The 25,944-nt window shown below is 50.7% G+C and overlaps 9 protein-coding genes across 9 annotated transcripts; 4 read left to right on the top strand and 5 right to left on the bottom strand.

The window, feature by feature from the left end:
- Positions 1 to 1,287: 1,287 nt before the first annotated feature.
- IAR55_002863 (uncharacterized protein) lies at positions 1,288 to 2,115 on the top strand (the record flags this gene model as incomplete). Its single annotated transcript, XM_066945974.1, has 4 exons — positions 1,288 to 1,320; positions 1,513 to 1,661; positions 1,885 to 1,948; positions 2,005 to 2,115. The coding sequence occupies 4 exons, from the start codon at positions 1,288 to 1,290 to the stop codon at positions 2,113 to 2,115; spliced, it is 357 nt and encodes a 118-aa protein (XP_066803475.1).
- Positions 2,116 to 2,381: 266 nt separating this feature from the next.
- On the bottom strand, positions 2,382 to 2,835 carry IAR55_002864 (uncharacterized protein; the record flags this gene model as incomplete). Its single annotated transcript, XM_066945975.1, has 3 exons — positions 2,382 to 2,444; positions 2,493 to 2,544; positions 2,651 to 2,835. 3 exons carry the CDS (start codon positions 2,833 to 2,835, stop codon positions 2,382 to 2,384), a joined length of 300 nt encoding a protein of 99 aa, XP_066803476.1.
- A 1,203-nt stretch (positions 2,836 to 4,038) lies between these two features.
- On the bottom strand, positions 4,039 to 5,578 carry IAR55_002865 (uncharacterized protein; the record flags this gene model as incomplete). Its single annotated transcript, XM_066945976.1, has 6 exons — positions 4,039 to 4,141; positions 4,203 to 4,429; positions 4,521 to 4,656; positions 4,879 to 5,281; positions 5,440 to 5,451; positions 5,533 to 5,578. The coding sequence occupies 6 exons, from the start codon at positions 5,576 to 5,578 to the stop codon at positions 4,039 to 4,041; spliced, it is 927 nt and encodes a 308-aa protein (XP_066803477.1).
- Positions 5,579 to 5,969: 391 nt separating this feature from the next.
- On the bottom strand, positions 5,970 to 8,737 carry IAR55_002866 (uncharacterized protein; the record flags this gene model as incomplete). Its single annotated transcript, XM_066945977.1, has 8 exons — positions 5,970 to 6,230; positions 6,300 to 6,514; positions 6,568 to 6,656; positions 6,715 to 7,011; positions 7,077 to 8,167; positions 8,235 to 8,310; positions 8,370 to 8,459; positions 8,526 to 8,737. 8 exons carry the CDS (start codon positions 8,735 to 8,737, stop codon positions 5,970 to 5,972), a joined length of 2,331 nt encoding a protein of 776 aa, XP_066803478.1.
- Positions 8,738 to 11,212: 2,475 nt separating this feature from the next.
- On the bottom strand, positions 11,213 to 12,386 carry IAR55_002867 (6-phosphogluconolactonase; the record flags this gene model as incomplete). Its single annotated transcript, XM_066945978.1, has 5 exons — positions 11,213 to 11,369; positions 11,442 to 11,567; positions 11,638 to 12,000; positions 12,110 to 12,251; positions 12,323 to 12,386. 5 exons carry the CDS (start codon positions 12,384 to 12,386, stop codon positions 11,213 to 11,215), a joined length of 852 nt encoding a protein of 283 aa, XP_066803479.1.
- A 3,028-nt stretch (positions 12,387 to 15,414) lies between these two features.
- Positions 15,415 to 17,298, top strand: IAR55_002868 (uncharacterized protein; the record flags this gene model as incomplete). Its single annotated transcript, XM_066945979.1, has 6 exons — positions 15,415 to 16,190; positions 16,309 to 16,735; positions 16,818 to 16,843; positions 16,907 to 17,002; positions 17,135 to 17,209; positions 17,268 to 17,298. 6 exons carry the CDS (start codon positions 15,415 to 15,417, stop codon positions 17,296 to 17,298), a joined length of 1,431 nt encoding a protein of 476 aa, XP_066803480.1.
- A 777-nt stretch (positions 17,299 to 18,075) lies between these two features.
- IAR55_002869 (uncharacterized protein) lies at positions 18,076 to 20,904 on the top strand (the record flags this gene model as incomplete). The annotated part of the gene is made up of 9 exons (XM_066945980.1): positions 18,076 to 18,227; positions 18,302 to 18,500; positions 18,570 to 19,026; positions 19,077 to 19,294; positions 19,349 to 19,782; positions 19,883 to 19,929; positions 19,977 to 20,293; positions 20,352 to 20,609; positions 20,668 to 20,904. 9 exons carry the CDS (start codon positions 18,076 to 18,078, stop codon positions 20,902 to 20,904), a joined length of 2,319 nt encoding a protein of 772 aa, XP_066803481.1.
- An 809-nt stretch (positions 20,905 to 21,713) lies between these two features.
- IAR55_002870 (uncharacterized protein) lies at positions 21,714 to 23,434 on the top strand (the record flags this gene model as incomplete). Its single annotated transcript, XM_066945981.1, has 9 exons — positions 21,714 to 22,157; positions 22,303 to 22,346; positions 22,414 to 22,429; positions 22,486 to 22,585; positions 22,645 to 22,691; positions 22,782 to 22,885; positions 22,986 to 23,086; positions 23,145 to 23,266; positions 23,354 to 23,434. 9 exons carry the CDS (start codon positions 21,714 to 21,716, stop codon positions 23,432 to 23,434), a joined length of 1,059 nt encoding a protein of 352 aa, XP_066803482.1.
- A 157-nt stretch (positions 23,435 to 23,591) lies between these two features.
- Positions 23,592 to 25,787, bottom strand: IAR55_002871 (asparagine-tRNA ligase; the record flags this gene model as incomplete). The annotated part of the gene is made up of 4 exons (XM_066945982.1): positions 23,592 to 24,668; positions 24,811 to 24,948; positions 25,035 to 25,152; positions 25,435 to 25,787. 4 exons carry the CDS (start codon positions 25,785 to 25,787, stop codon positions 23,592 to 23,594), a joined length of 1,686 nt encoding a protein of 561 aa, XP_066803483.1.
- Positions 25,788 to 25,944: the final 157 nt, after the last annotated feature.

Consider the following 25,944-nt stretch of genomic DNA (forward strand, 5'->3'; position numbering starts at 1 on the left):
CCCTGGGGATAAAGCTTGAAACTGACCGGTGGTGTGAGTAAAACTTACGGGTGAAGAAGTTGGAGCGCTGGGATGCTGGGAGAGAGCTTTTGAGAGTACCTCGTACCACGATCATGAAACTCGACGCAGTGAGGCAAATTTCAGTAATCCATTGAGAGGGAACTGGATTCTATTGCTGCCTCTTCTACAGAAGTATGCTAGGGCTTTCTACCATGATATGGAAGCAGAGTGATTGGATTCCAACAATGCAAGACAGTTCACACCATGAGGCACACCATGAAAATCCACCAAGGGTGAGCTACTTCACACGCGTCAATTGGGTTCTTCATCTCTTACCTCTTCATTCGTTGCCACTCCTCCAACCGAATGCAAAGTGTGTACCACTGAGTCTCACCTTCCCCGGATACTATTTTCGTGGCCGTCGTCGGCTCTAAATGTCGGTCGCTGTCAACTCACCATGCCCGAGAATCTGGAGAATCTTGAGTATCCAGAAATCTTCTGGGCACACTGGGGACGACCTGTCCTCTTTCCTCTTTCCGCGTCATACTCAACACGATTGACCTTCTCTTATCTGTCGGGCTGACATCCAGGAACAGACAAGCGCGGGCAATGGGCGGTCCAATGACGGACAGACGTCACTCGAGAAGCGGTGGGGAAGCTTCCAGACCTTGCGCAGTTCCTTCAACCCGATGTCAGCTGATAGCACAGCACTGCTTTCGAGCATTTCCCGACGATCATGAAGTCGTTCGGATCGAAAAGAGTCACTCTGGACCTTCCTTTCCCCACCATTCTGATAGGATGACCGAGATGACCCGACTGAGAGAGCTCGGCTAACGTCATCCTCGCTATTTCGGGGGGTCCTTTGTCGCAGGAATCAGTGTCGCATGACATCAAACTTGAGTCAAGGTGTGTGGAGACTGAAATTTGAGAATTGAAACAGCGTAAATTTCTGAAATCCCCTAGCAACTTGGTCGAAAAACAGGGTCAGCTTCGACAAACGTGCAAGATAAGACCCGTCATCGTCGTCACTGCCCTCGACCTCGGCTATGGCGTCGGCAAGTCGAGTTCGGCAAAACGTTCTCTTGGTCATGTGCTGTCAGCTGTCAGTATCGTTGGGGAACCGGACAGGTCGTCTTTCGAAGAGAGTGTCGACAAGGTATATAAACCCCTCAAAATTGTCTCCTCATTTCTCTTTCTCTTCTCTTCTTTCTTCACCAAACACTTTCGAAAGCACTACAACTCATCCAACTACTAGCTCTCAACGAACCAACTCGAAACCGAATCAAAATGTCTTTCAGCAACGACCAAGTCGACATCACAGTGAGTACCTCTCTCTATTGTCTTTCAACTCTCAACGGCTCATCCTCATCCATCTCCTTGTCTTTCTGTTCGCTATCACGCTTTTCTCTGTAATGTCCCCTCCTCGCAACACACTCTGACCTTTATTTGAATCGCTCTCCCTCGTCATATCTGTTCTCCTGGGAACACTCACTGACCTTGTCAACACTCTAGTGCTACGAGATCATCCGAGAGGAGAACGGCAAACCCGTCCTCGGCCGCAACCCCTACGAGACCAGGATCAGGATTAACGAGAAGTTCCAGGTCCTCTTTGAGGCTTGGCACAAGCGCCACGAGCAGAACTGTCCTCTCAGCGACTTCGAGTGAGTTTCTGGATGCTCTTCCTCTCTTCACCAAGACTTCCACTCCAACACTGCTATCCACCCTCATCCTCCTCCCCCCCCTCCACCTCGCTCTCTCGTCTACTTCTACATCCCTTCACGACCACCACGCTCTCTTCTTTCGACCTCCCCCCCTTCATCATTCCGCTTGGTTTATTATTTGCCTCGCCCTGGACACTCGGCTGATGACAGATCTCCCTCGCAGGTTCCTCTACTTCCCTCAAGGCATGGGTCACGGCGACACATGCATGCGCCTCCAGTCCAACCAGGTGAGTCTGATTCTTCTACCATATCCCTTCTCACTCAGTTGACTCACAATCATCAGACCCCCGAGGAGGTCCACATGCGCGAGAGGGCCAAGATCTACGCCAAGCGCAAGGATCTCAACTGCAATTGCGATGTCGAGCCTTCGATCACTACTTCCGCCGTCGCCTGAAATGATTCAGCTGGAACAGCATACATTACAGCAGTATATGTAGTGGAAAATTGACGAGCTTAGTTACTTGACGAGTTTTGCGATGATGAGTGATGATATTATGATTAGTCGAAAATGTTATCAGTTGCACCGTGACACAGCTCTTCAACATCAGCAGCAGTGCACACACAGTCTCCCCTCCAACGGTCTTGCAAGGGTTAGAACATGTTATCTTGTCTGATCATAGCGGATCTCCTTGATCATATTTCTTGCATAACGGAGCGTGATCAAGCTCGAGGAATGGCGATGACCTTCCAGTCGGAGGAGAATTTGGGGAAGTGCGCGGGAGTCTACGAAACAAGTCAGCGACGGGATCAGGGAGCGAGATGGGAACCTACCAAGCTGCCGTTGATAACTACGGGGATGAAGTCGGAAGACAGGATCATGAAGCTGTGAAGGAGCCACCTTTTGGTTAACAACCTTATCTTTTCCCTTCGTAGATAACCGCTCAACCTCCACCCTGAAGAAATGACTAATTACTACTGATGTGACTTACGTATACCTGTGAGTGGTCTCGTCTCCTGGATGAAATTTCTGATGAACCTTTTGGAAGGCTTCAGCGAGAGGTTGATTGGCGTCGACCTCGACGGTGGCTTCGAATTCCGGCTCATCACGCTCGTGATCCCTTGTCGCTTCGACGAACTGTAGGGGAGCAGGAGCAGGCAGTGGAAGGTTCAACATTAACATCAGTTTCGTGCTGTCCGCTCGCGTCTGTGACCAGAAGGATACTGTAACTGATAAGGGTGAGACAGGTACTGACGTGAATCTTGTATTGGGTCATGTTGCTGTCAGTGACTTCGTCAGGATGTTCGATATGATAGCACTTTGTAGTATGATAGAGATGGTATCGGTCGAAAGCGTTTGGCAATTTTATTGCTATGCCGAAATTTTGGATCGACGTCCATCCATCTGAGTTATTTATACATTCCTTCGAATTACAATCAAGCAGACTAACCCTCGGTGTGTAGAGGGGAAGCTTTCCCCAGCAGACCCAAGGGCAATACTCATATGATCCTGCTAGACCGAGGGGCAATTTGTCCTATCTATCCCTTTTTTGGAGGGCCTTACTTGTATTTGAGCGAGGAGCCACGGACCACGGATCAACCACCGATGATTGGTGCAAGGGAAAAACGAGGATGTGAGCTCCGCGGTGAACCACGGCGCTAGTTTCCAGCAGCCGAAAACCCGAACGAGGAGCCCGTGAACCGCCAGAAATCGTACTAACTGACCACTCCTGTATGTTTTCTTCATCGACACAAGCCACTGACCTGTTTGACCCTTTCTTGACACTGACACTTGCTACGCTGAGTTGCGCAACAGACCAAACTAACGGGTTCTCAGGACCAGACATGGGCTGGTAGGCAGTCACTCAAGGGACGCGACTCTTGCGCGTGACCAATGGTCCCGTTGGTCATGCATATGCCAAGAGCAACATCCGTCTGCCTTGCGTGCTTTCCTACCGGAGATCTCATGCGATAGCAAGGGATGAGACGATGGATCGGCCAGGCGCTCGAGAACGGCCTCATAACCCCACCTCATGTCTCATAACGAGTGAAAGAGTGGAATGCAATCAAGACTGTACGAGGTCCTTACCTCATCCTCTTGCATTGCACTGGCGACAAGCTCTCGACGAGCGGGTTGAGATTACCCTGTTCACCAGCAGCTAGTTGACGCCACCTCCACGTCGGATATAGGGTCTATTGGGTTGGTGATCCGCAGAATCATGATGTTCACTGCACAGCGAGGTCGGGAGCCAGGTTCGATGTTGAGCGGGTGTCATGACATATTGAGATCGTTCACAGTCATCTGTTCAGCATTCAAAGGTCGCATCCAATCGATACTTTTATACATGCCAAGGCTATCTCTCTACTGGATGTGAATGCCTTAAGCGGTAATTGCGAACTTGGCAGCAGCCTCGTCAAAGAGCTTGCCCTTCTCTGCGAGATCAGCGGCGAAGGGATGTTTGGGAGCGGTAGCAGCAAGTCTCCTGTGACGGGAAAGATCAGACCTCGTTCTCCTAAATCGCTGTTCATGTGAGCACTACTCACTCAGCAAAGCCTTCCACGCCTAACGTCGTTCCGACTGCCAAGATATCCGCATCCTTGTCACCACCCTCACGTTGTGTTGCCTCGATGATATCGGCCTTACCCTCGTCCACGTGACCCAGGAGGAGATGAGCCGCAGCATGAGATGCTAGCACGGGCGGTGTACGACCGGCGGGAAGTTGGTAGAGCTCTTCGTAGTAGTAGTATGATTGATGAAGGGGTCGAGAGCCCTGCGACATGAAAAATTTAGCATCGATGAAGACGAAGAAAGAGGGCACGCCAAAAAAAAGGGGCTTCATGTAACACAGTCACTCGACTCACAGTCTTCAGTCCGATCCATGCTTCCATAGCTTGGATCAGCAGAGAGTCGTTGCCGATCTTCTTCGCCGCAGCGTAAGTCGATTGAGCGAGGTCTTTTCGGTCCAACGACAGGAGCAGTTGGACGAGAAGGGCGATGCTGTTTCAGGTGATAAGGTCACTCATCGGCCAAGCACAAGACGGGATTTGTCCAGGAGTCCGACACATCTCTGCACTTGCTTCACACAAGATCCGCAGCACGTTCCCGTCCTCATCTAGTCGGAAGTCTCTGCCATTCCCTCCTTTGCCAAGCATGTCATTCCTGATCACGCGCCAAAGATAACACGCGCCAAAGAGGATACTCGCCAACGAAAATACTCACCATTCCAAATCAGTCTTCGCGACACCTTCCGTCAAAGTAGCCACAGCTTCTTCGTTCTCCCCTTCCAGAATGAACACACCCCCAGCCACGACTCTGACGATTCTCTCCTCATCCGGATCCTCCCCGCCCTCACATTCCAATACGAGGTCTCTCACTTCTTCCACCTTCTCCTCCTTGTTTTCCGATTCACTGTCAGAGAGATACGATGCGAAAGCTGAGACTGCTCTGGCGGACAGTGGCGGAGAATCGAGTTGGAGGAAGGCGGCGAGGACGGATTGAGCGTTCGAGGTCGATGGTGGCGATAGGGAGAGATGGGATCGCGAGATGTAGAGGGCTCGATGGAGTGAGGAGGGGTCGTCATCCGAGGGTGTGTGCGGTTGGGAAGAGGCTTCGGATATACAGGCTGGTTGGAGAAGGAAAGGGATGGGCGGGTCAGCTCAGGCCACGAGTGGGATTGTCGCTGCAATGCAAGGCGCATGAAGGAGCATCCAAGATAGATTACAGTTCATCTCGAGCACGGGGTTTGGAAGAGAACATCGGAGTAAACCATGACAAACACACCTTTGTACGAAGCTACAGATCAAGATTGGCCATCAGTCACAACTCTCTCCATCCTGAGACCGCGCAGAGTGCGAACCCCACGCCTTCACTCACCCTGATAGAACAGTTGTTTGACGTGGTACAACGGGTCAGCTTCCATCTTGATGGTTTGATCTTTTTTGGTGCGCTCTGTGACTTCGAGAACAACAAGATCATCAAATGGAACCAAGTCATTCTCAATTCCAACGCCAACGCGACGACGAGAACGGCTTTGGTGACGTGGTGTAAGTCAGTTATAAGTCAACAACACGGCGCGAATGTGGCACTTCTGCTACCTACTTACAGCCGCAGTGTATGCACTTCAAAAGTCGTTACAATTTTCAAGAAACAATGCCTATGCATGATCTCATCGCATACTGTCATTCCACTGGCAGACCTCCATTACATGCTGCCGAGTACTGGAAATGTTCGCTGACCGATCGGATAGGGAAGACTGTGCACTGCTGAATTATGCATTTCATATACGCTTTCGCCCGCTCATACAAACGATCTTACTCCCCATCTACCATCCCAACCATGTCTCCATCTGCCTTCGCCTTGCCCTTTCCAGACAGATTCCCATCAAGAACAACCTCCCTATCACAATCGCCTAATTTGTCCAAAGACCCATCATCTTCTCCGTCCGGTCTAGGCCACATGGCATGTCTGAAAAAGTTGTTGGGATCCACAACTTCCTTGAGCGCCTTTAGTCTCTCGTAATTCTTTTGTCCGTAGACGCCTATCACGTCTTCCAACTTCGACGATTGCAAGAACTGATAAAGGAGAACGTGGGTCTTGGTCAGCTTCATGTGAAAAGACGAGTGAGACAGCAGCGCACTTACACATGGTAATGGTCCCCCAGGCGAGTTGGGACTGATGACCTCGTTAATCCAGTCCTCAGCGGTGGTCACGCATCTGGTGTCCTCTGCTGGAGCTTCGGTGTGACTCCACTGATGTAATGCGGCGACAGTGAACGTTCCCTCTCGGTGCGTCATCGGGAAGCAAGAATCTTGCACTTCAGAAGCTGCGCCACCACCGGTATACTCGAATAGCCAAGCTGTGAAGAGTGAGCGTCAGTGAGAGACAGACACTTGTAGGTTTTGCACTTACTGCATCCATCTGGAACAGAATCGAACCGTCTGCAAGTCTCGTCTATCACTTCATCGCTCAAGCTCTTGAGCATATTACTCTTGATGAACCTGCACCACAAAGGGCATCAGTCTCGAGACTCCACTCCAGTCACACTTAGATACTCACCACTTCCTGCCGTACCCTCCCTTCAACACCTCCTCCACCGCCAATTGCTGCCTTTCAAATTTCCTCTCAGAGAAGTCTTGGAAGAGGGACCTTCCTCCTTCCCAGCTACTGATGGCTTGGATATGGTTATCGCCTTCAGCTCGGCTTCCAGAAAAGCATAGTTGGAACACGACGATCGCTGGTGCACCTGGAGGTCCCGCTGTCATGATGATATTCGTGTACACCGTCCTTGGTGAGCCTTTGATGCAATCTCGAACGTGGCGCAGGAGGGAAGGGGTAGAGTTGTGGTCGAATAAGCTGACGGTACGAATGCGGCCGTTAACACTAATACCCTTACTGACGTTGAATCAGTAGCCACTTACTAGATCATGTTTCCAGCATAGACACTGGGAACATAATACGCTTTGGCGCGTAATCTTGTGACGACACCGATGACAGCTCCCGCTCCACGGATTGCCCACCAAACTTCCTCTGCGTTTTCCTCTTCTTTCCAATTGCCACCTTTCGAGCCACCCTGTCCGACCCACACTATACGGCCATCGGCAAGGACGATCTCTGCTTCCACAACGTTGTCCATGGCCATTCCATGTTTTCTTCCGATGAAGCCAAAACCTCCCGAAATAAATTGACCTGCACCCACAGGGAACGCCGACGTGGGCACGTGGAATGCACCATACGGTGATGCGGCAGTGGCTGCATCGAGCTGCTTTGAATGCACTCCGGCGCCGAAGGTGACAAGGACATATGCAGGAGGATCAGGATGAGTGTTCAGTGACAGTTGCTGTGATGAACCGGAGAAGGATGGTTGAAATCCCGGCGAAAATGTGTTCGAGGATGTAGAGGTTGCACCGTAAGTTGTCGGAACGAAAGGAAACGCGCTGGTAGGCGTCTGAGACGGATTCACATACGTGACTCGAGGCGCCCGATAAGAGGACGGCCCAGCCTCATGTAGAACCGAGCTGTCATTGGGTGGCGATTTTGTGATTTCCGAACCCGAACCAAGGTAAGAGGTCGCAGGAGTATTTATCGACCCCTCATATTGACTGCTCGAGCCATGTTGACTGCCGCTACCACTTCCGCTACCACTTCCGCTTCGACTGCTGGTGGTATAACCGTCCTGACCACTGTTTTCACGACACATTTCTGTTCCTTCTCCAATCATGTCGAGGGGGCTAAAGGTTCTCTCCCCTTCCATCTTCCGTCTTCCCCTCGAACCCTCACCATCGGTCGCATCGTGATCCTCATTCCATGCGGCGACAGCAGATCGCTTGATGCCCGAACCAGATGAGCTGGTATGAGTGTCTGCGAGCGATGGTCGTCTCGTCGGGTCAGCCGGGGGAATATCAAGCTTCAAACGCTCGAAAGACTCTTGAAGGGAGGGTAGGTCGGGGTTGGGTGGCGAGATCGAAACATCGTTCATTAGAGCCATATCCAAGATGATATGGCCAGCAACCTAGAACAGGAAGGGATCGTTGTCAATAAAGGCTGATGGACATTAGCAGGGGATATGTGACACTCACACTCCAGCCATGAACACCATTGCCGCCGGCTTTCACACTCAACTCGACTTTATGCTGTCGACAGAATATGACGGTTCTGAGAAGCCGATCATCAATACATACTACGATCAAGCTACCTCGACCGGATGCACCCACTTGCTGACATCACCGGCGTTTGTGGGCTTGACCAGAGCCAGGGCATGGGTTTTCACAGCTCCGTTGAAGATGGTCGCCGCGTCGGTGAATCTAGCACAGATGTTAGAATCAACGAACTGAACCCGATCGAGAAGGAAACACGCAAGAGAGACTCACCCTTCATCATGTCTGCCGAGCACCTGAGGTCCCTTGACACCATCTCCACTGGGCGTAGTCCCGTTCTTACCGACCACTACTTCTTTCAACTTTGCGACGAGTGCATCTTCCGACAAGTCGGATGGGATACGACCAGGCCGATGGGCGAAGTGAGGATAAGGTTTCACGACGGGGACGCCGTTCGGTTCGGGGGTGTTGGCGAGTAAAGTCATTATGACGGATGCTTTTGCGGGCGAATATGATCTCGGTGACACGCCAGATCAATCTGTCCTGAGGCCCAAGGACGAGGAATGTCGAAAGGGAAACCGAAATAGCCTCGAAGCGATAAGACGAACTGTGACTTCTTTCAATGTCCGGCTCCGATAGACGTTTTCGTGGTATCTCGATACGAATGAGACGACCGAGTGAGGTGAAAACAGGACTTGATAACGTTTGGGTACACCAAAGTAATAAAGGATTGGTCGGGTCGATGTATGAGATGAAAGAATGCTGTGGGTGTTTCGATAGATCTCAAGCGGTGGTAGTGACCGATCGGTACAAAGACCAGGGACTATGGGCTCGCTCCCCTGATGTAGTAGAGTGTGACTCCTCGACTTGAGAGACAAGTCGTACCAGTCGTGTAGGGGTCCGCAGCGTTGTCAATAAGGCAATGGGCGACCCAACAAAAAAAACAGCGTAGTGAAAGTTGTTGAGAGGTGCTGGAGGAGATCCGACAGTTGGTATCGATCTCTGGTGTGTATCCAGAATAGATCAATGGAATAACGGTAGCGCTCTATCTGGATGGTCTGCCGGGTCGGAGAGAACAGGAGTCGTTTGCGGGTTTCGTTGTGATATTGATGTTCCTGTGAATTGTCTTTTTGGTTTAGTATCCGGCTGGAAGAGCGATAGGGGAATGTGTCGAGTCAACTGTGAGGTCCGATGGAAGGAGATGTCGGCGGAATGGATTGCAGTAATAACGTCGACAATAGTGACTCCCGAGTCGCTTGTGGTCAAAAGGAAGAGCTGTTGAGACGAATTAAAAGTACCGCACAATTCACATGTATGATATTTTTCATCATCAGTCGTGTTGTATGTATGTATGGTCTGATGTGTATGTATGATGATGGTCGTTTTGCTGGTATTCCACCCTCTCTTCCTCTTCCTCCCAGTGAGTTGTCTGTCGCGGGTAACGTCACCCTTTTCCCATTAATCCCTCACTCACCATACAGTTCGACGGTGCTACTTATCCCGGATTCGGCTCAGAGAAAAGATGACGTCTTGAAAGGGGTCTGGATCCTGTCAATCCCTTTTTTTTTTTTTTTTTTTGGTCCTTTCTGCTTACTCGGTTATACATACTCCGTTCTCCATCATCATCACTACTCCGTCGAGTGGGACTACTGAACTGGTTACGCACACCGAACGTGCCGTCCTGGGACCGCGGCAGCGGCTAGGAGGGGGGGGGAAGGTATCCCATCTAACCTAAGCAAGCTTGCGATCTCCATGGCCAGTTTCGAAGACTTCCTCCTTCCCTTGCACGCTCCCTTCCGCCGAATACTCCGTTCTCTCCCTACGCCCATATTACCAAATTCAGTTCTGGAATCAATCTAAAGTTTCCTTTTCCTTTTCCCCGTCTGAATTCTCTGTCTGTCTCTCACTCTCTCTCACTCTCTGACACTCTCTCTCTGACACTCTCTCGTTCCCTGAACGATCGTCGACGCACTAGTGACACAGTCACACCTTTTATCACAGTGCCAGCAGTCTGTCTCACTTGAAAAGGCCTCGACCTGACCTCGACACCGACAGCCAACAATCACGCCTCGTCTCGCTCGTCTCTCTTGTCAAGCTTGAATCCCGTCTATCCCAATAAAATTCAGGAGAAGAGAAAGATAAAGTCCACTTTCTTGTACCCACCTTTGCATTCCAGTAGTGTGAAAAGCATGGCACTCATAGAACGACGTCATGATCTCAACCACACGTATCTTCACATGCCCTTTTCATCTCTACGAGTACTCTTCTGTCGTTCCGTTCCGTTTCGGTGGCTTCCTTCCTTTCCGGTGTCCTCCTTCTAGCACTCGTTGGTGACGACCCCCGACTCAATCCACCAGGCATGCATTCTCGATCACATCCCATTTCGACAGCTGAAGCGGAGAGAACAACACACCCTCCTATATACTTGGTACCAGAGTAATCAATAATGACTCACCAATCATCGACACACTACCTGATACATCAGCTGATCGTGACGTTATGTCTATAGGTTATGTATATGCTTGCCAGTCTGCGGAAAGGGGCGTCGTTCCCACGCTAGAGCGAGCGGACATTAACAGCTTTTTATGACCGGGCCCTGACAGAATACCTGATAGAATAGAAAGGAACGGAGCAAAACGGGCGATGATATGATCAATCCACTCATGGCTTCGCTGCTGTGATGTTGGCCACGGCACGGAAACAACATATTTTGCATATACACGAATAATCACAGCTAATGAGGAGCTTCTAGCTCTCATCCTCTCTGACGCGATCTCATCTCCCTCCATATTTCGATACCTGACCATCCCATCGCGCCGTTCTCAACTTAGATCCCAGGATACTTCTTCCATTCTTCGTTCTTGGCTGCAATGATTCCTTCTCTTCTCGTCGCTCACTATCTATACCTCACACACATGAACTTCTGCCTGAACCCTATGTGTCACGCCCGCTCTTACGCCTTACTCGTCGTCGTCCTTTGTTGCTGCCTTGCGTTTAGCAGTTTCGACAGCCTCTTCTGCTTCTTTCTGATTATCAATCCATCGGAAAGTCGTGGGAGGGTATTTGGTCGTCGACGCAGCATCGGCATCGGCGAACCAGAAGACCAGACCGGGTGAACTACGCCATGTAACGATTGTCCGATCAGTGATTCTGCTCGTATATTCATTATTAAGAATGACTTGTACTCACGCAGGTCGGACTCGAGAACAGGGAAGACCAATCTCAGGCTCGTCAAGAATAGAATGCAGCATCTCTGCCTTTTCTCCACCCGTCACGACGAACACCGCTCGATAACAATGTGTCAAGACCGGCAAGCTGTGAAAATCGCAAAACATCAGTCTTTTTCTCGAATCATGACGTCGCTCATGGGCACAATCTCACGCACGTCATTGTGACTCTTCGCTTCGGACCTCGAGGTGCATCCTCGATATAACTGACCCAAGCATCCTTTTCCGATAAGAGCTCATGTCCAGGAAACAAACTCGCCGTCTCACCATCCGGACCCATACCCAGCAACATGAGGTCGAACGTTGGATATCGAGCAGCGTTGGATTTCGCGAAATGGTCAATCAACTGTTTCTCATATTGATCTGCGAGTTCTTCGAGGTCGTCGAGGAGCGATGGATCAATGGTATGGATCTGATTAGGAGGAATGGGAACGTGAGAGAGGAAAGAGACGATGTTGGAGTGGTAGTTAGAGTCGGGTGATTCCAGGGGGACTGCAGCTTCGTCGCAGAAGAAGACTTCCCTGCGAATCAGATGACATCAGCAACGAGAGCGCAAGTAGGGGACCATAGTGGAGGTGGAAGGGAACTGAATGATGAACAACGAGCTACTCGTGTGAGCGATAAACTTACCACTTGTCCCACTGCACATTCTCCTGTCCGACTAAGCCTCTCAGATTCGCAGCCAGCGTTCCTCTCGAGAGGGCAATGGTGAATTTCCCTCTTTTCTCGACCGCATCTCTCTGCGCTTTGACAACAAAGTTGGCAAGGGAGTCTGTCAAGAGTGGAGGCGCGTCAGTCAACGAGGAGGACTATGATTGACGTGATGACGAATACGCAACTCACCAACGAGAACGTCGGTAGTGTTGAAGCTGTAGAAGACGGGAGGCGCTGGAGGTTGGGGAGGCATGTTGACAAGGTGTCGATAATGAGTGGTAGTTGATCAAGTGAAAGGGCGTGTTCTGTACGGGGCCAACGTAGTTCTGAAGACTGATTTGTCGGTGTCGGACAGATACGTTTTGTTGTTACTAGTGTCGTCTGAGCAGTTTGTTACAGGACAACTCTGTGCAATGCGCGATTTTTGTTAGCCACCTAGCGGAGAGTGGTCGAAAGGAGTTGACAGGATGAAAGGATCTGTTTTGAAAGATGAATCAAGGGGTTGAGGTATGTTGATTCTTTCGGTGTTGTATCAAAGTCGTCGGGGTGTAGTGGCGAACTGGAAACAGATCCGGTCAGATGTATATCGTGTTTGTGAGGTGCAGCGTGAGAATTCCCGTTTTGCCGAGACAGCGACTTTGTGTTTCGACGTGGGAGGATGTGGAAAGATGGGGAAGGTTCGGGGAGATGACAGCTGAGGAAGGGATCTAGCGTGCACAGCTGCCAGGGTATTCCGGCAAAGTTTGACCGAGACGTCGAATATGTGAGTGTGTTCTTTGCTGGACTACTAGTGGTGTGATCTGATCAGATGTTGACAGTGACAACTGACTGTGATGAACGTGTTGAGATGAAGCAAGTATAGAGATAACAGGTGAGAACGGGATATCACCCAGGTCTGGTTACGGTAGCTCTAGATACTCTCTCCTCGCAGTGGGACAAGGCGGAAACCACGATTCTCTTGTGTGACTACTTGTGTGTGTCGGACAGGTGACGTACGGTAGAACATTGGGTGGAAATCGGCATGACAATTACTCAATCAAGTAATAATCAAATCGCAACCCCTCAATTAAGCTGCCATCCGGTTTGGCAACAGATCCTTTCGAAAGTTGGGACACGTCCAGACTCATCCAGTCAGCAAGCACTGTAGAGATACCACTCGACACTTTGATCTCATTTCTGTCTGGATTATCCACTTCTAGCTCGGTCAGGAATAATCACTCTCGAACCATGTCATTCGGTCGTTGGATAAAGTGAGCATCGATCAAACAACACCCTCATTGTTCTGGTCCACCTACCTCCACCTCTGACCTCTGTCCGATCTCGAGCTGATGTCACTCTCCTCGAAGATTCGCGACATGGTCGGTGGTGTGTAAGTGCATATGATCCGCTTCAAGTTGGAGGATCCTACCCGTTGTTGTCGGATCGGCTATATGGAGCTGGGGGTTGATTTGACGTCTCTGTGTCTCTGTTAGCGATCGGAGGAGGTATCGCTCTGATGCGAGGTGAGACGAGCCGCTCCAGTCAGTTTGTCATGACTACGTCGTGCTTACTCTTCTTCTCGACCAGCGACTGTGCCGAACGAAAAAGAACTATATGACGTTAGTGTCCTACGTTCAGCGCTCTCACACGTATGCGAATCATCGTGGTAGAACACAGTCCTCCTCGGACGGAGATCTACCCCCTACACCCCAACTGCTCCATCTTGTCTGCCCTGTGCCATCAGATCAGATGCGATGCGTTCCGGCTCCATTGCCTATGTCTGAAAAATCGTAGCTGATGCTTGCATGATACAGAAACTCTCGCCAGAATTGAAACGCGAGATGGACAAGATTGTTCGACAGAGGGAAGGAAGCGAGACGATGAAAGATCGGATATTGGTGAGTTGCTGATCTGTCCTTCTGTCACCGACATTGACTTCAAGACATACAATGTTTATGGGCTGGTGAGGGCCAAAGCTGATAGTTTTATCTTTCTTACTTGCTCCCTCACCTCTGGGATCGCTCCGTATCTTCATCAATATACCGTTCATCGCCTCTTTCTCGTCTCAATCCTCGACCCGTCGTCTATTCTTCCACCCTGGCGACAATCGCTGTTTGTTCATGGTGACTTCGCTAGGCTGCCGGAGAGAAGGATGAGATCGTATGGGGAGATCAACAGAAACCAGATAGACCAACTGCGAATCGGCGATGGTGATGCTGTTCAGTCTATGTCGGATAGGAGAAATGGACATGGCGATTCGCCGGGAGTATGATATGAGAGGACAGGGGGTTGGGGAACGTCGGGCTTCCTTCGGTCAGCTGGGTTGGTCAGTCCTCCTCACCATATGGATGTAGGATTTTAAGAAGGATCGTTCATTCCTACTCGGGAGATCAGATCACGGGTATCATGACGGATTGAGAACAATATCAGATTCCGAGAGGTCATATCTTCACTATATACAAGCATCTATGTAACACTCATCGTTCATCGCCGCAGAACGACAGAGGGATGTTCTAGTCCGTGATGTCGGGGTGAACAATGTGGATAAACGAAAATCAACCTTTTGCTTTGTCGATCCCAACAACATTGTCCTGTCAAACCAATCTCACTCGGGGTGTGAGAAGTAGAGAAACGATCGTCTGCGAGCAGTCTTACCGAAAATCATGGTCGGCTTATGCACAAACTCAGGCTTGACCTTGTATATTGCTATCCACATTCCGTGTCTCGTTTTGACCATTTTGACTGTCTATTTTGTTTGGTACAGAGTGCCTGGAATCGTCAACTTAACTTATATATATCATCCAGGGTCCATTCTCGCTTTTTTTGGATCGTCATACTGCAGCAACAGATCCCAACGTTTAGTGGAAAGGGAAAAGAAGAAGATGTCGAGTAGAGGAATGTATCAACAAACAGTGACCATTGATTGTTCAGATCGGCTGTCCCCTCCATACTGATCATTTGGACAGTCCCCGTCTGCCATTGCATTGCACTCAAGGCGATTGCATTCAGTCTTACGCTCGTCGTTGTCTCTCTGCTATTTTTGTATCGACACCGCCTAAAACCCAGTTTGCTCTGCGCAGTAACTGTGTAGCAGTCATGAGAATCATGAGAACAGCGATGTGTAAATGAAGTACAAGGCCCATAGGTGAGCACCTGAGATCCCAGCTCTGAGTATATCTCCTGGCTTACGCAACGGTTCCCATCCATGAGAGTAGAACCGTCCTCTATCGAACGTCAAGGTCCAGGAGAAGGCAAAGTCGAGTTTACGACACGACAGCTAAAGAGTGTCGCTCCAGCTCACTATGCTGTCGACCATCCTACATCGACCAGTTCGATACACCTTCGCGGCCACCTTGATACTAGGACTCATCTTACTGTCCACCTTCCACTCCACTCGACCATCATCAGCAAGTCTGACCCATCATCGATCAGCTCACCTCGACCATGAAAGAGACTGGATGGACGGCACGAGCGTACGACTAGAGGATATCGTCGATGCGGCTACCTCTTCCCTGGAGAGTAGGGTGAGGGAATTTGATCATGACGCAGCCAAAAGGGATCTTGGGATTGATATCGGTTCGGGAATCACTCTGGAGAGATATAAAGCCGATCTTCAATCCAATTGGAACGAGTTCTTTCACCCATCCTCCTCTGGATCTTCCACGGGATCGCAAGCCCCATCCCGAGGGACGATACTTGATAAAGCATTATCGAAACTCTCCCTACTTCCCGATCCTTCTGTCATCAGCGATAACAGTAGTGAGGCAATACCGAAATTCATCTATACGACAGATCTGGCTCCACCGGATCAATTGCCAGATCAATTTCAATCGTGGATAACGCAGAATGAAGATTGGGCAACCATGTTCGTGAGCGATGAACAGATTGATGAATGGCTGGAACGGAGCTTGAACCAGGGCAAGGATGTGGACGAACGGAAGACTAGGACAGAGACTGAGATGATACAGGAGAGCGGGGGACGTACAGGAGACAGTGAGGACAAAGACGAGATTGGAGTCGTGGAGGAGATGAAGAGCCTGAAAGGTGACTGGGGTGTTGTTCGAGCAGATCTGTTCAGGTGAGTTGGCTTATTGAGGCAGGACGGTCTCGAGATCATAACGGCATTTCATCCGGTGTCATGTGGACTCTGAGCGAGGAACATCCCTTTGACTGAAGTCGTACCTCCTCATACACAGATACCTTGTCCTCCTTCTCAACGGTGGGATATACACCGATTCCGACACAGCTTCCGTCCTCCCCATTTCCCAATGGGCGAGGAATCCCATCCAGGCACAATCCCCCGTGGCCATGTTGGAAGTCTTACCTCGACTTCTTCGGATGGCCCATTCAGCTTGGACGGGCGTCGACGATGTGGGCTTTCAAACCATTCTAGAACCTGAGGGCCATGATCGCGATGGAGGACCGTCTCTCTTGGTGGCTTTGGAGATTGATGCTCCTGATTCCGGGACGAATTGGCGAGAAGAGGGATTTGTCAGAGGAATACAGATTGCGCAATGGACAATCATGGCCAAGAAAGGACATCCGGTCTTATTAGACGTTGTAGGAAGAGCATTGAGAAGGGGTAAGGAAGTCAAGGACGGTGGAAACCGTGATGTGAATATTGTAAGTCCTACATTCTTCATCCTCGCGAAGTTGGTGTCCTGCAGCGAAGCGAATCGTTGACGCGATGCTCCTCCATCCGCAGCTGGACTGGTCGGGACCAGGCGCTTTGTGAGTGCGACTTGAGCTTGGTTCGATGTGACATGTGCTGATAGGAGACACGAATGGTTGCAGTACCGATGCAGTGCTCAGATACTTGCTTGTCCGATATGGTTTCCATCCGAGCCAGGTGTCGAGATTGACGGAGCCAATACAGATAGGCGATGTAGTGTGAGTCGCGAAATCTGCACACATCCACCTTCCTCCCAGCCTGGAACGTTTGTATGCTGCTCTCTGCACTCGACGGTCGAGATCTTGGATGTCCTCAGGATGGTATGACTGATCCCATATCTGGACCCGCAGGATCATGCCTGTGCATTCGTTCCGAGCAGATGCCTCGGAAGGGTTCCAAGGAGATCATAGAGTAGTGTGGCATGGGTGAGTCCCATTTCGACATGATGTTGGGCCCCTTACTGATGTTGGCCTTGGCGGTAAGCTTCTTTGGAAGATGGAAGGGAGGAGAGTGATTGTTGTTGCATCCTCGCTAGAACTTGGAATCACAAAGACGATGTTGTATGACACACATACCCCAAAAGATGGGCATCTGTTTTTTGCTGGAATTCCTTTCCTTTTTCACGGGGGCGGTAACATTGCCTGTGCCTGAGACTATCTAATCTCCTGAAATGTGATGTGCAAATGCAAGTTCAGAGACTCGGCGGATTCAAATGAAGAGCGATGTCGTGATGATGGTGACGCGGGGCAGCGAGAAGAGATGGCCTACCTAGGCACGCGGAGCATTTCTTGCCAATCAAAGCTGTGTCGTCGATCTTTGGCGCAGAGCGGGTGTTATATAACTTTACGCTGTATGATGATCAGTACGAGTAATGTGTAGGGTATAGACCGGACAGGTACCCTTGCTCCAGATCAAGTGAACCATGTGATGTCGTCATGCTTTGCCTCGAGTGACTGTATATAAGTTGCCTCAGCAGTAACTAACTTGTGGTGTGCAGTACAGTACGTCATCACATCGTCATAACATGATCCGTGCCCCCTCTCTCCCTCCGTTCTCTGACACCATTCTGCGACAATTGCCTCTCGATGTCTTTCCTCTCATGCATCAACCCTGGATTCAATCAACTCTACATAACAGTAGCAGTGGAAAAAAACCCTTTCTCTCTCTCTCTCTCACACACACTGGATGAGCTATTTTCTGGACACTATAATCGAAACAGTAACATCAAGAATCTCACTTTCACGAACCGATACTACTCTCATCAACCAGTCCTATCGCCACCACCACCACCATGTCATCCTCTGAACGACAACCTCTCCTGAGCGGTTCGGTCAACGGAAGCAGTCTGCCTTCCAGGGGTCAAGTCCAGAACGCTATGCCTAGCAAAGGACAGAGAATCAAGGTAGCTCAAGCACAAGGTGCTCTTCAAGCCGGTAAACTTCCGTGAGTCCTGAGAACGCACCGATACGATCACATGCCACGAAGATGCTGATGGCGAAGATCACATCCCACTGCAGGTCGCAACAGCAGATCTCGAAGATGATCCAGGTCGTCCTCGACTCGGATGCCCTCAAGGCTGCGGGCGGACCCAACTCGAGAACGGCAAGACTCGGACAAGAAGGTCAGAAAGTCTTGGAAGATTCAAAGGCCGTCTTGAGAGCGACAAAGGCGTGGGGAGAAGCTAAGAACGATGATGATCTGCTCCAAAACTTCTTTGTGAGTCCAGATCTACTCGTCTCACTACGAATCACAAATTGCAGAAGAGGGCTAATATCTCGACCCCAGTACAACGCGGCTACCGCCGAGGTCGACGTCGATGTCAACACCGCCTCTGCTCCTTCTCAGAAGGAACTCTCGAAAGACGGCCAACGAGCCATCGAGTCTTTCCGAACTATCGCCTCCCTTATCATCACCAACTCTACTTTCCGAAAGATTGGATCCGACCTCATCCTTCTCAGTCGAGACATCCTCGCTGACGCCGCCACTGTCGCCGCTGACCAGGCCAAGGAGGCTGCTCAGAAATCCCGTCCTACCGACAAGGAGAGGAAGGAGGGCGTCGACTTTGAGGGTTTGAAGAAGAAGGGAAAGGCTACCGCCAAGGGAGCTGCCAGCGGCAAACTTCAAGGCGAGGCTCGAGAAGGTCTTTGGGACGAGCTGGAGAACGCCAAGCAGTACTTTGACGACAAATTGCCAGAAGGTGAAGAGGCCAGGGAGCAGCTCATCCAGCGACTCCAAGAAGTGAGTGTGTTCGAGACTTAATCAGAGCTAACCATTCCCAGGTCGTCACCCAAGCACAATCTGACCCCAAATACCGACGAGCGATCACTACCATCGTCGACCTCTTCAAGAAGTACGCATCCAAGGCTCAAGACGCGCTCGACGAGACCAAAAAGAAATCCGACGTCAGCGATGAAGACGAGAAGGTTCAGCAGGCTGGTCGTGACCTCAAGCAATTTGTTGAGAAGGTTTCAAACAAGTCACTCGACGATGTCATCAACGCTACTAAGAGCGTGAGTTTTCACACATTTTGAAAATCATACCTTGACTGAGGCGTCGTGTCCCAGGTCACCGAAGATGTCAAGAACGACGACAAGCTTTCCGACTTTTTCTCTGAAATCGACACCTTCTTCGACCGTGTCTTGTACCAACCTGGTTACGTCGTTTCTCAGCGAGCTTACCGCAAGGCTTCCTCACTTTACGATGACGGTCAATCGCTCCTCGCTGAGAACCCCAAGTGGAAGGAGGACGCCGCTGAGCTCCAGAAGCAGCTCGAAGCCGTCGTTAACGGTGTGGCTAATGACAAGCCTACCAACCGTCTCGTTGAGGCTATTGAGCAATTGGGCGAGTCTCTCACCACCGCTGGCAAGATCGGTGTCAGCAGTTTGAAGTTCGAGGGCCAAGGCTTGTATAGAGACCTCCTCGACGTCATGGTCCCCAGGTTGATCGGACTCGTCAAGGAAATCCCTGTTCCTAGGGTTGAATTCAAGTCTGAAGGTGAGTCATTATCTATCAAGCACACGGCTGACAGATGTAGATGTCGACCTTGTGATCGATGACATGAAGCTCGAATCGGTCTCATTCATTCCCGACTCCATCAGGTTTGTCTCACACAACGACTTGCGATTCACTCAGGGTTACGCCACCTGTGAGTCTCTGTCTCCATTTTGCCTCGGCTTTGCTGACTTGCCACAGATGCGTCTGAGTACGACGCGTCTGTCAGACTCCGCGTTGAGGGATTGCACTTCTCTGCCTCCAACATTGCTTTCTGGCTCAACCTCAAGACCGGCTTCATTCCCTTCGAAGACTCTGGTATCTTGGACATTCAATTCGGACCTCAGGGTGTCAGTTTCGACGTCACCCTTGAGAACGCTCATGAGGACAACCAGGAGACATTCTTTGTCGTCAAGGACGTGCAAGTCTGGATTACTGGCTTCGACTTCCAGATCCGAGAGCACCAGAAGTGGTTGGCTACTTGGTTCGCCAAGCCGGTCATCAAGGCTTTCGTCAAGGTGAGTCTCAAGCTGAAGCATTGAGAGTGTCTCGGGAGAGCGCTAATGTCATTATCAGCGAAACCTCACTTCCGCCCTCGAGGCTCAGATCGCAGAGTACCTCCGAGTTGCAGACTTCAGGCTGTACGGTCTTCAACAGCGAGCCATCGCTGCCACCAACGCCCGCCCCACTGCCGTTAACTTCCTCAACGCTGTCTTCTCCGACTCGATCTTCCCTCAGTCTTCGGACAGTGGACCCGTCAAGGTCGGTTCCAAGGGCGTCGTTAAGTACGGACGCAGGGGCGAGTATGTCCTGCACATCGGTGTTGACGAAGATGTAAGTGTGATTGTTCTGTCAAAAAGGTTCATGACTGAGCGCTCTTGTCGTACTGTAGCTCTTCCCCAACAAGCCTCCATCGAATGTTTCCAACAGTCAACGAGACAAGCTCAGGGCCAAGGCTCAAGCTGCCACTGGTCAGGCTACTGGCTCTGCCGACCAATTCAAGGCTCAGGCCAAGGGTGCTGCCAACAAGGCACAGAAGGAGGGTGAGCAATTGGGCGCCAAGGCTCAAGAGGCGCAGAGGAGAGAGAGCAAGAAGGAAGGATGGAGGAGTGATGCCTTTGACGTTTGAGTGATCGAAGGAAAGTCAGATTGTAGGATAGGATAGGATAGTAGTCAATGTAGCTGTAGCTGTAGCTTGTTGTCCCTCCCTCAAAAGAGCAACGACCGTATGTGAGAACGAATTGAACACGATATGCATAGTGACTGCTTGTACTGAATTGGGCAGTGATTGGGTGAAATTGAGGTGGAGTAAATATGCTCACGTCATCACCCATTCGTAAGCGTAAGGGCGAATAACGACCATCACCGAGGAGCTGAGTGGGACACGGAATCCACATGGTCCTCAACATTGCAGCACATCATCTCTTGACTAAGAAGGGATATCCCTGCGACCAAGATGGATTCATCCTAGAGACATCTGCACCGCATCGCCATCCTCACCGGTTGCTATATTCCAACAGTGCTGAACAATACGTACATGACCCGACAATCATCGCCGTAACTCCCGATTCTGTCGCCTTGTCGCCGTTCGCCGTTTTCATCTCCAGAGGCAGACCCTCGTAGATTGGAAAGATCTCTCGTGTCCGCGTCAGTACTCCTTTGACCGGAAATCGAAGCGAAGCGCATTGTCAAGCAGTTTTCGTGATCGCCGTGTCACCTTGTGTCTCCTTTGACTTGTCTCTACCTCGAGGTGAGGTGTTTCGTCAGTAAGATCTCTGGTCGAATATCGAATATCGAATATCGAATATCGCAGGTCGAGGCGACGCAGCCGGTCTCCCACACGCATACACCATACACATTGCAAGACGGAGCACGCGACCCGAACTCCTTACAAATTACAGTCTACGCGGAAAGATAGAACCAGACTCATCTCTCGCAATGTCACCATCGACCAACCGCACCTCCACATCCACATCCACTTCCACTTCCACTTCCGATCCTGATCAGATCGTCCAGCCCCGTCCTAGTCCATTATCATCACGATCGCATAACAACCTCGTCTTATCTTTGAACAACGATAGCTCGAATACGAACTCGCCCACTCCGTCAGAGATGATCGAGCTCAGGATCGATACGCCGCCACCGAAGACTCTCACGCCGAGTCCTCCGCCGTCTATCAGGAATGGGAATGGGAATGGGAATGGGACTGGGAATGGGAATGGTCATTACGATGGGTCCGGAGGTGATTATGGCAGTAGGAGCGGCAGTAGGAGTAGGAATGGGGACATTGATGGGAACGGAAGGAGTCGAAAGGATGGAGGGAGATTGGAGGGGGAAGGCGAGTTGGGAGTCTTTCTGAGGACACTGGATTTCGCAGCGAGAGTGAGTGAGCCGAGCTGTTTCTTTTGCTTCTATCGAAGTCTGAGCGACAAAGTGCGGGACGCTGCTTTTCCAGCGTGGGAATAGCTCGAGACGCCTTCAATTGCACCACGAGCGTGAAGCTGACTAGATCCTCGTCTCTTCGCAGAAACATTCTTGTCAACGTCGGAAGGACGTTGACCAGACCCCTTAGTAAGTCAGAAGCTTGCTCGCTCCGAAGTAATGGAAGTGCAAAGCTAACTGCCATATCTTACGACAGTATCAACCACCCGATCGTATGTATGCACATTTCTTTCGAGACACAGCAACACTGATCTCGCCGCTCCCACAGGCCGTTGCCAACTTTTTATCCTCAACGGGAGTCACCGAAGTGAAGGTGTTGCAGGCTGCCGTTCTACACGATACAGTCGAGGACACACATACCACGATAGGTGAGCTGGCTGATACCGGCTTTGTTTCCTGCGATGAGGTGACTGATCCCCCTTCGTAGAGGAAATAGCCCAGCTATTCGGCTCAGACGTGGCTCGTATCGTTGAGGTGAGCGAAAAACTCTGAACAATTCAGGTCACTTGCGTAATCACGTCCCGAACGTCAGTTGACATTCGTACGTCCTCTACCATCATCCAGGAATGTACCGACAACACGGCGCTATCAGGCCAACAACGCAAGATTGAGCAACTCCGTTCAGCTCCTCTCAAATCGAGAGAAGCTCAGCAGGTCAAACTTGCCGAGTGAGTCCTGCTCTGACATCCCCTTGCCGGTCCGCAACCCCAGATCTCGACAGAAGTACTGACCATCTTCGTGTTCTGCCTCGATGTTATGTTTTCTCAGTAAAATGCATAATCTCGAATCTATCCGACGTAGTCCGCCGGTTGGATGGGGTGTGAAGCGGATACAAGCGTATTTTATCTGGGCGAAACAGGTCACCGATAGTGAGTCGAATTCGTTGAACCAATCTTGCGATGTGCCAATGTTGCGATCATCTTGTAGTTTGTGCTCCTGCTCATCCCCCACTTGCGCGAAAATTGCAAAATCTCTACGAGACGGCTTACACCCGAGTCAACGGGGTGTACTACCCTTGTCATCCGGATGTGTGTGGACCTCTGACAGAGGTGAGTCGTCCTATCTTCCCCTCCCTCCCTCTCATAGATCATGGAGCAGCCGGGAAGAAAGCTGATTCTTCTCGCGCGCGCCCGTAGGAGGAACAAGAAGCGGTGGATGGTCGACTACGATCGTTGAAAGCTGGAGATCAGATGTGTCCCGAGCCTCTGTTTTTCTGAGCTGAGCTGAATAGGTCGGAGAAGAGATAGAGGGGTGTTGTAAATAGACTAGACAAGTAGCATATATATGATCCAACGTTTGTATTGATACTATTGCATGGTCGACTAAGACGATCGCTATGCACATTCTCATTCTTCTTCCTATAGTCTACTTTTTCTAGTACTTACAATGCCCTTTCCACCTTGGGAAAGGGACCACATCTCTTATATTCCCCACACCCGTCACCCAACAAACCCATCTGTCCCATCCCATACCCCATCCACCGTGGGGTACTGATCCGTATCTCCTGAGATCGAGATACCAATCATATTCCTCCCGTTTCATACCTGCCTCATCGATGGCCGTGAGCAGGTGTGATAGTCTGTGCTCTCGAAGGGAACCACCTGCCATCTCGCCAAGGTGCGGGAAGAGGAGATCGAAGCATTCAACCGTTTGTCCGGGTACGCCTTCGGACTGGGCAGTGGAGTCTTCGTTCGTCATTGAGGCCGACGAAGAGGACGACGACGCAGGAAGCATGTAGAACGGTTTGATACTCGCTGGATAGTTCGTGACGAACACCGGACCTCCGAAATGGAGAGCCAACCATTTCTCATGTTCAGTCGCAATGCTCTCACCCCATTTCGGTGGTCGTGAGACGAACAAACCCTGTTCCGTCTCGTGGGTCGATCGAAGTAGATCCAATGCTGAGGTATAGGTGATTCGTGTGAATGGTTTAGCCATGACTTGTCGAAGATGACCTAAAGGATCACTGGTGTTGAGAGCGGTAGTATCGTTGACCGAGTCTGATTCCTGCTCTGGCTCTGTTTCCAACGACCTCGAAACGACTTCCAAATCCTCTCTCACTCGCTTCCCTCTCCTCCCACCACCTCCGACATCTCCTGCTAGTATCCTCCCTACACACCCTTTGATTCCATCCTCCACGACATCGAGCAGCTCATCGAGTGTGTTGAGCCACGCCACTTCCGCTTCTAGCATGTAGAACTCGGACAGATGTCGAGATGTCAGACTCGGTTCTGCTCGAAAGGACGGTGATAGGGTGTATGTCCTCGAGAGACTATGGGTCGGCGCTTCGAGATGGAGTTGGGAGGAAACGGTGAGATGAACAGGATGAGGGAAGAATGGAGGCGGCGATTTGGATGTGGAGGCTTGGTCGACGAGCGTGAAGACTTCGCCGGCACCCTCACAATCTGATCCGGTGAGGATTGGCGTGTGGATGTGAGTGAAGCCGTTTTCCTGGAGGTAACAACCATTATAGGGTTAATATACGTTGTGAGAGGAGAGAGGGTCATCGCTGAAGCAGCTAAAGTAGCGCTGCTGCTCTAGTGGTACAGTTTGCGTTGCTTCGATCCGTCATGGTGAGAGAGACCAAACCCACCTCAAACCAATCGTGCCAGTCTCTCGATAAAGCATCTCGTATCCGCATGATCGAAGCGGTGTGACTAGTTCTGAATCGCAGATGTGCATTGTCCCGAAGGACGGACGCGGGCAGCGATTTCTTCTGTATAGGGTACGTCTGGCGATCGTGGACAGAGCATCAGATCAGATCAGTATGCACATGATGACTGCGATGAAATGCGATTATATGAATGTGAAACTCACTTCTGGATCACATTCGCCTATCACATTTAAGTCGTCGACTATCAACTCGATATCTTGACCTTGACCTCGTGAACGTTCGAGACGACCCGTCATCGTGACGCTGGTACCGTTGGTTAGACTGCGTGAAGGTGTTACAGATCAGTATTCAGGTAGGAGGTCTAGAGTGATGTAGTCTGCTCCGCCGAGCGAGTAAACGTATACAATCGTCCCTGTTCACCATGAAATCCATGACCACCACATGGGACCGCCAGTTCTCCCGATGCGCATATTTCTTCCTCTACCACATCTCCCCACTCCATCCCTATCCCTCTCCATCAACACCCTCCGCCCCTCCGCCTCAAGCGCCTCTTATACCCAGCCAGACGAAGGAGGAAATAAAAACTACGCCAGAAGAACCCACCCTTCACCCTTCCCCTTCCCCTTCAAAACAGCTTGCAAGCTCCCGCTCTGACTCCCATCATTCACTTCTACGAACGACACATTCTTGTGCGTCCTGATAGACTTGATCCACCCGTTGATCGTGACCTTGTCATTGGCGTTGTTACTGGAGCTGGAGCTAGAGCCGGAATTGGAAGTGGAGCTGGGTCGTGAGCCAGGGATGGAGGTCGAGGTCGAGGTCGAGGTGGACGTAGAAGTGGAGGAAGGGGATGAGGACGACGACGGGGATGAGGATGAAGTGGACGATCGATGAGTAGACAGTATAGTCCGTAAAGTCGGAGGTAGCGAAGATAGTCTGGTGGTACTTCTACGCATCTCGCTCTCTGGAATGCTTGTATTGGGTCAAAGGATACCAAGGCAGAACGGAGAGGTTTCATGGATATTTGATGTACGTTGATAGATGAAACTCGGTTGCAAGGCAGAGAGAGGTGTATGATTTGGGATTCCGAAATCACAAAATAACAACGTGTCT

This window comes from Kwoniella newhampshirensis, chromosome 5 (assembly GCF_039105145.1).
Source record: "Kwoniella newhampshirensis strain CBS 13917 chromosome 5, whole genome shotgun sequence".
In the NCBI taxonomy this organism is placed as follows: Eukaryota; Fungi; Basidiomycota; class Tremellomycetes; order Tremellales; family Cryptococcaceae; genus Kwoniella; species Kwoniella newhampshirensis.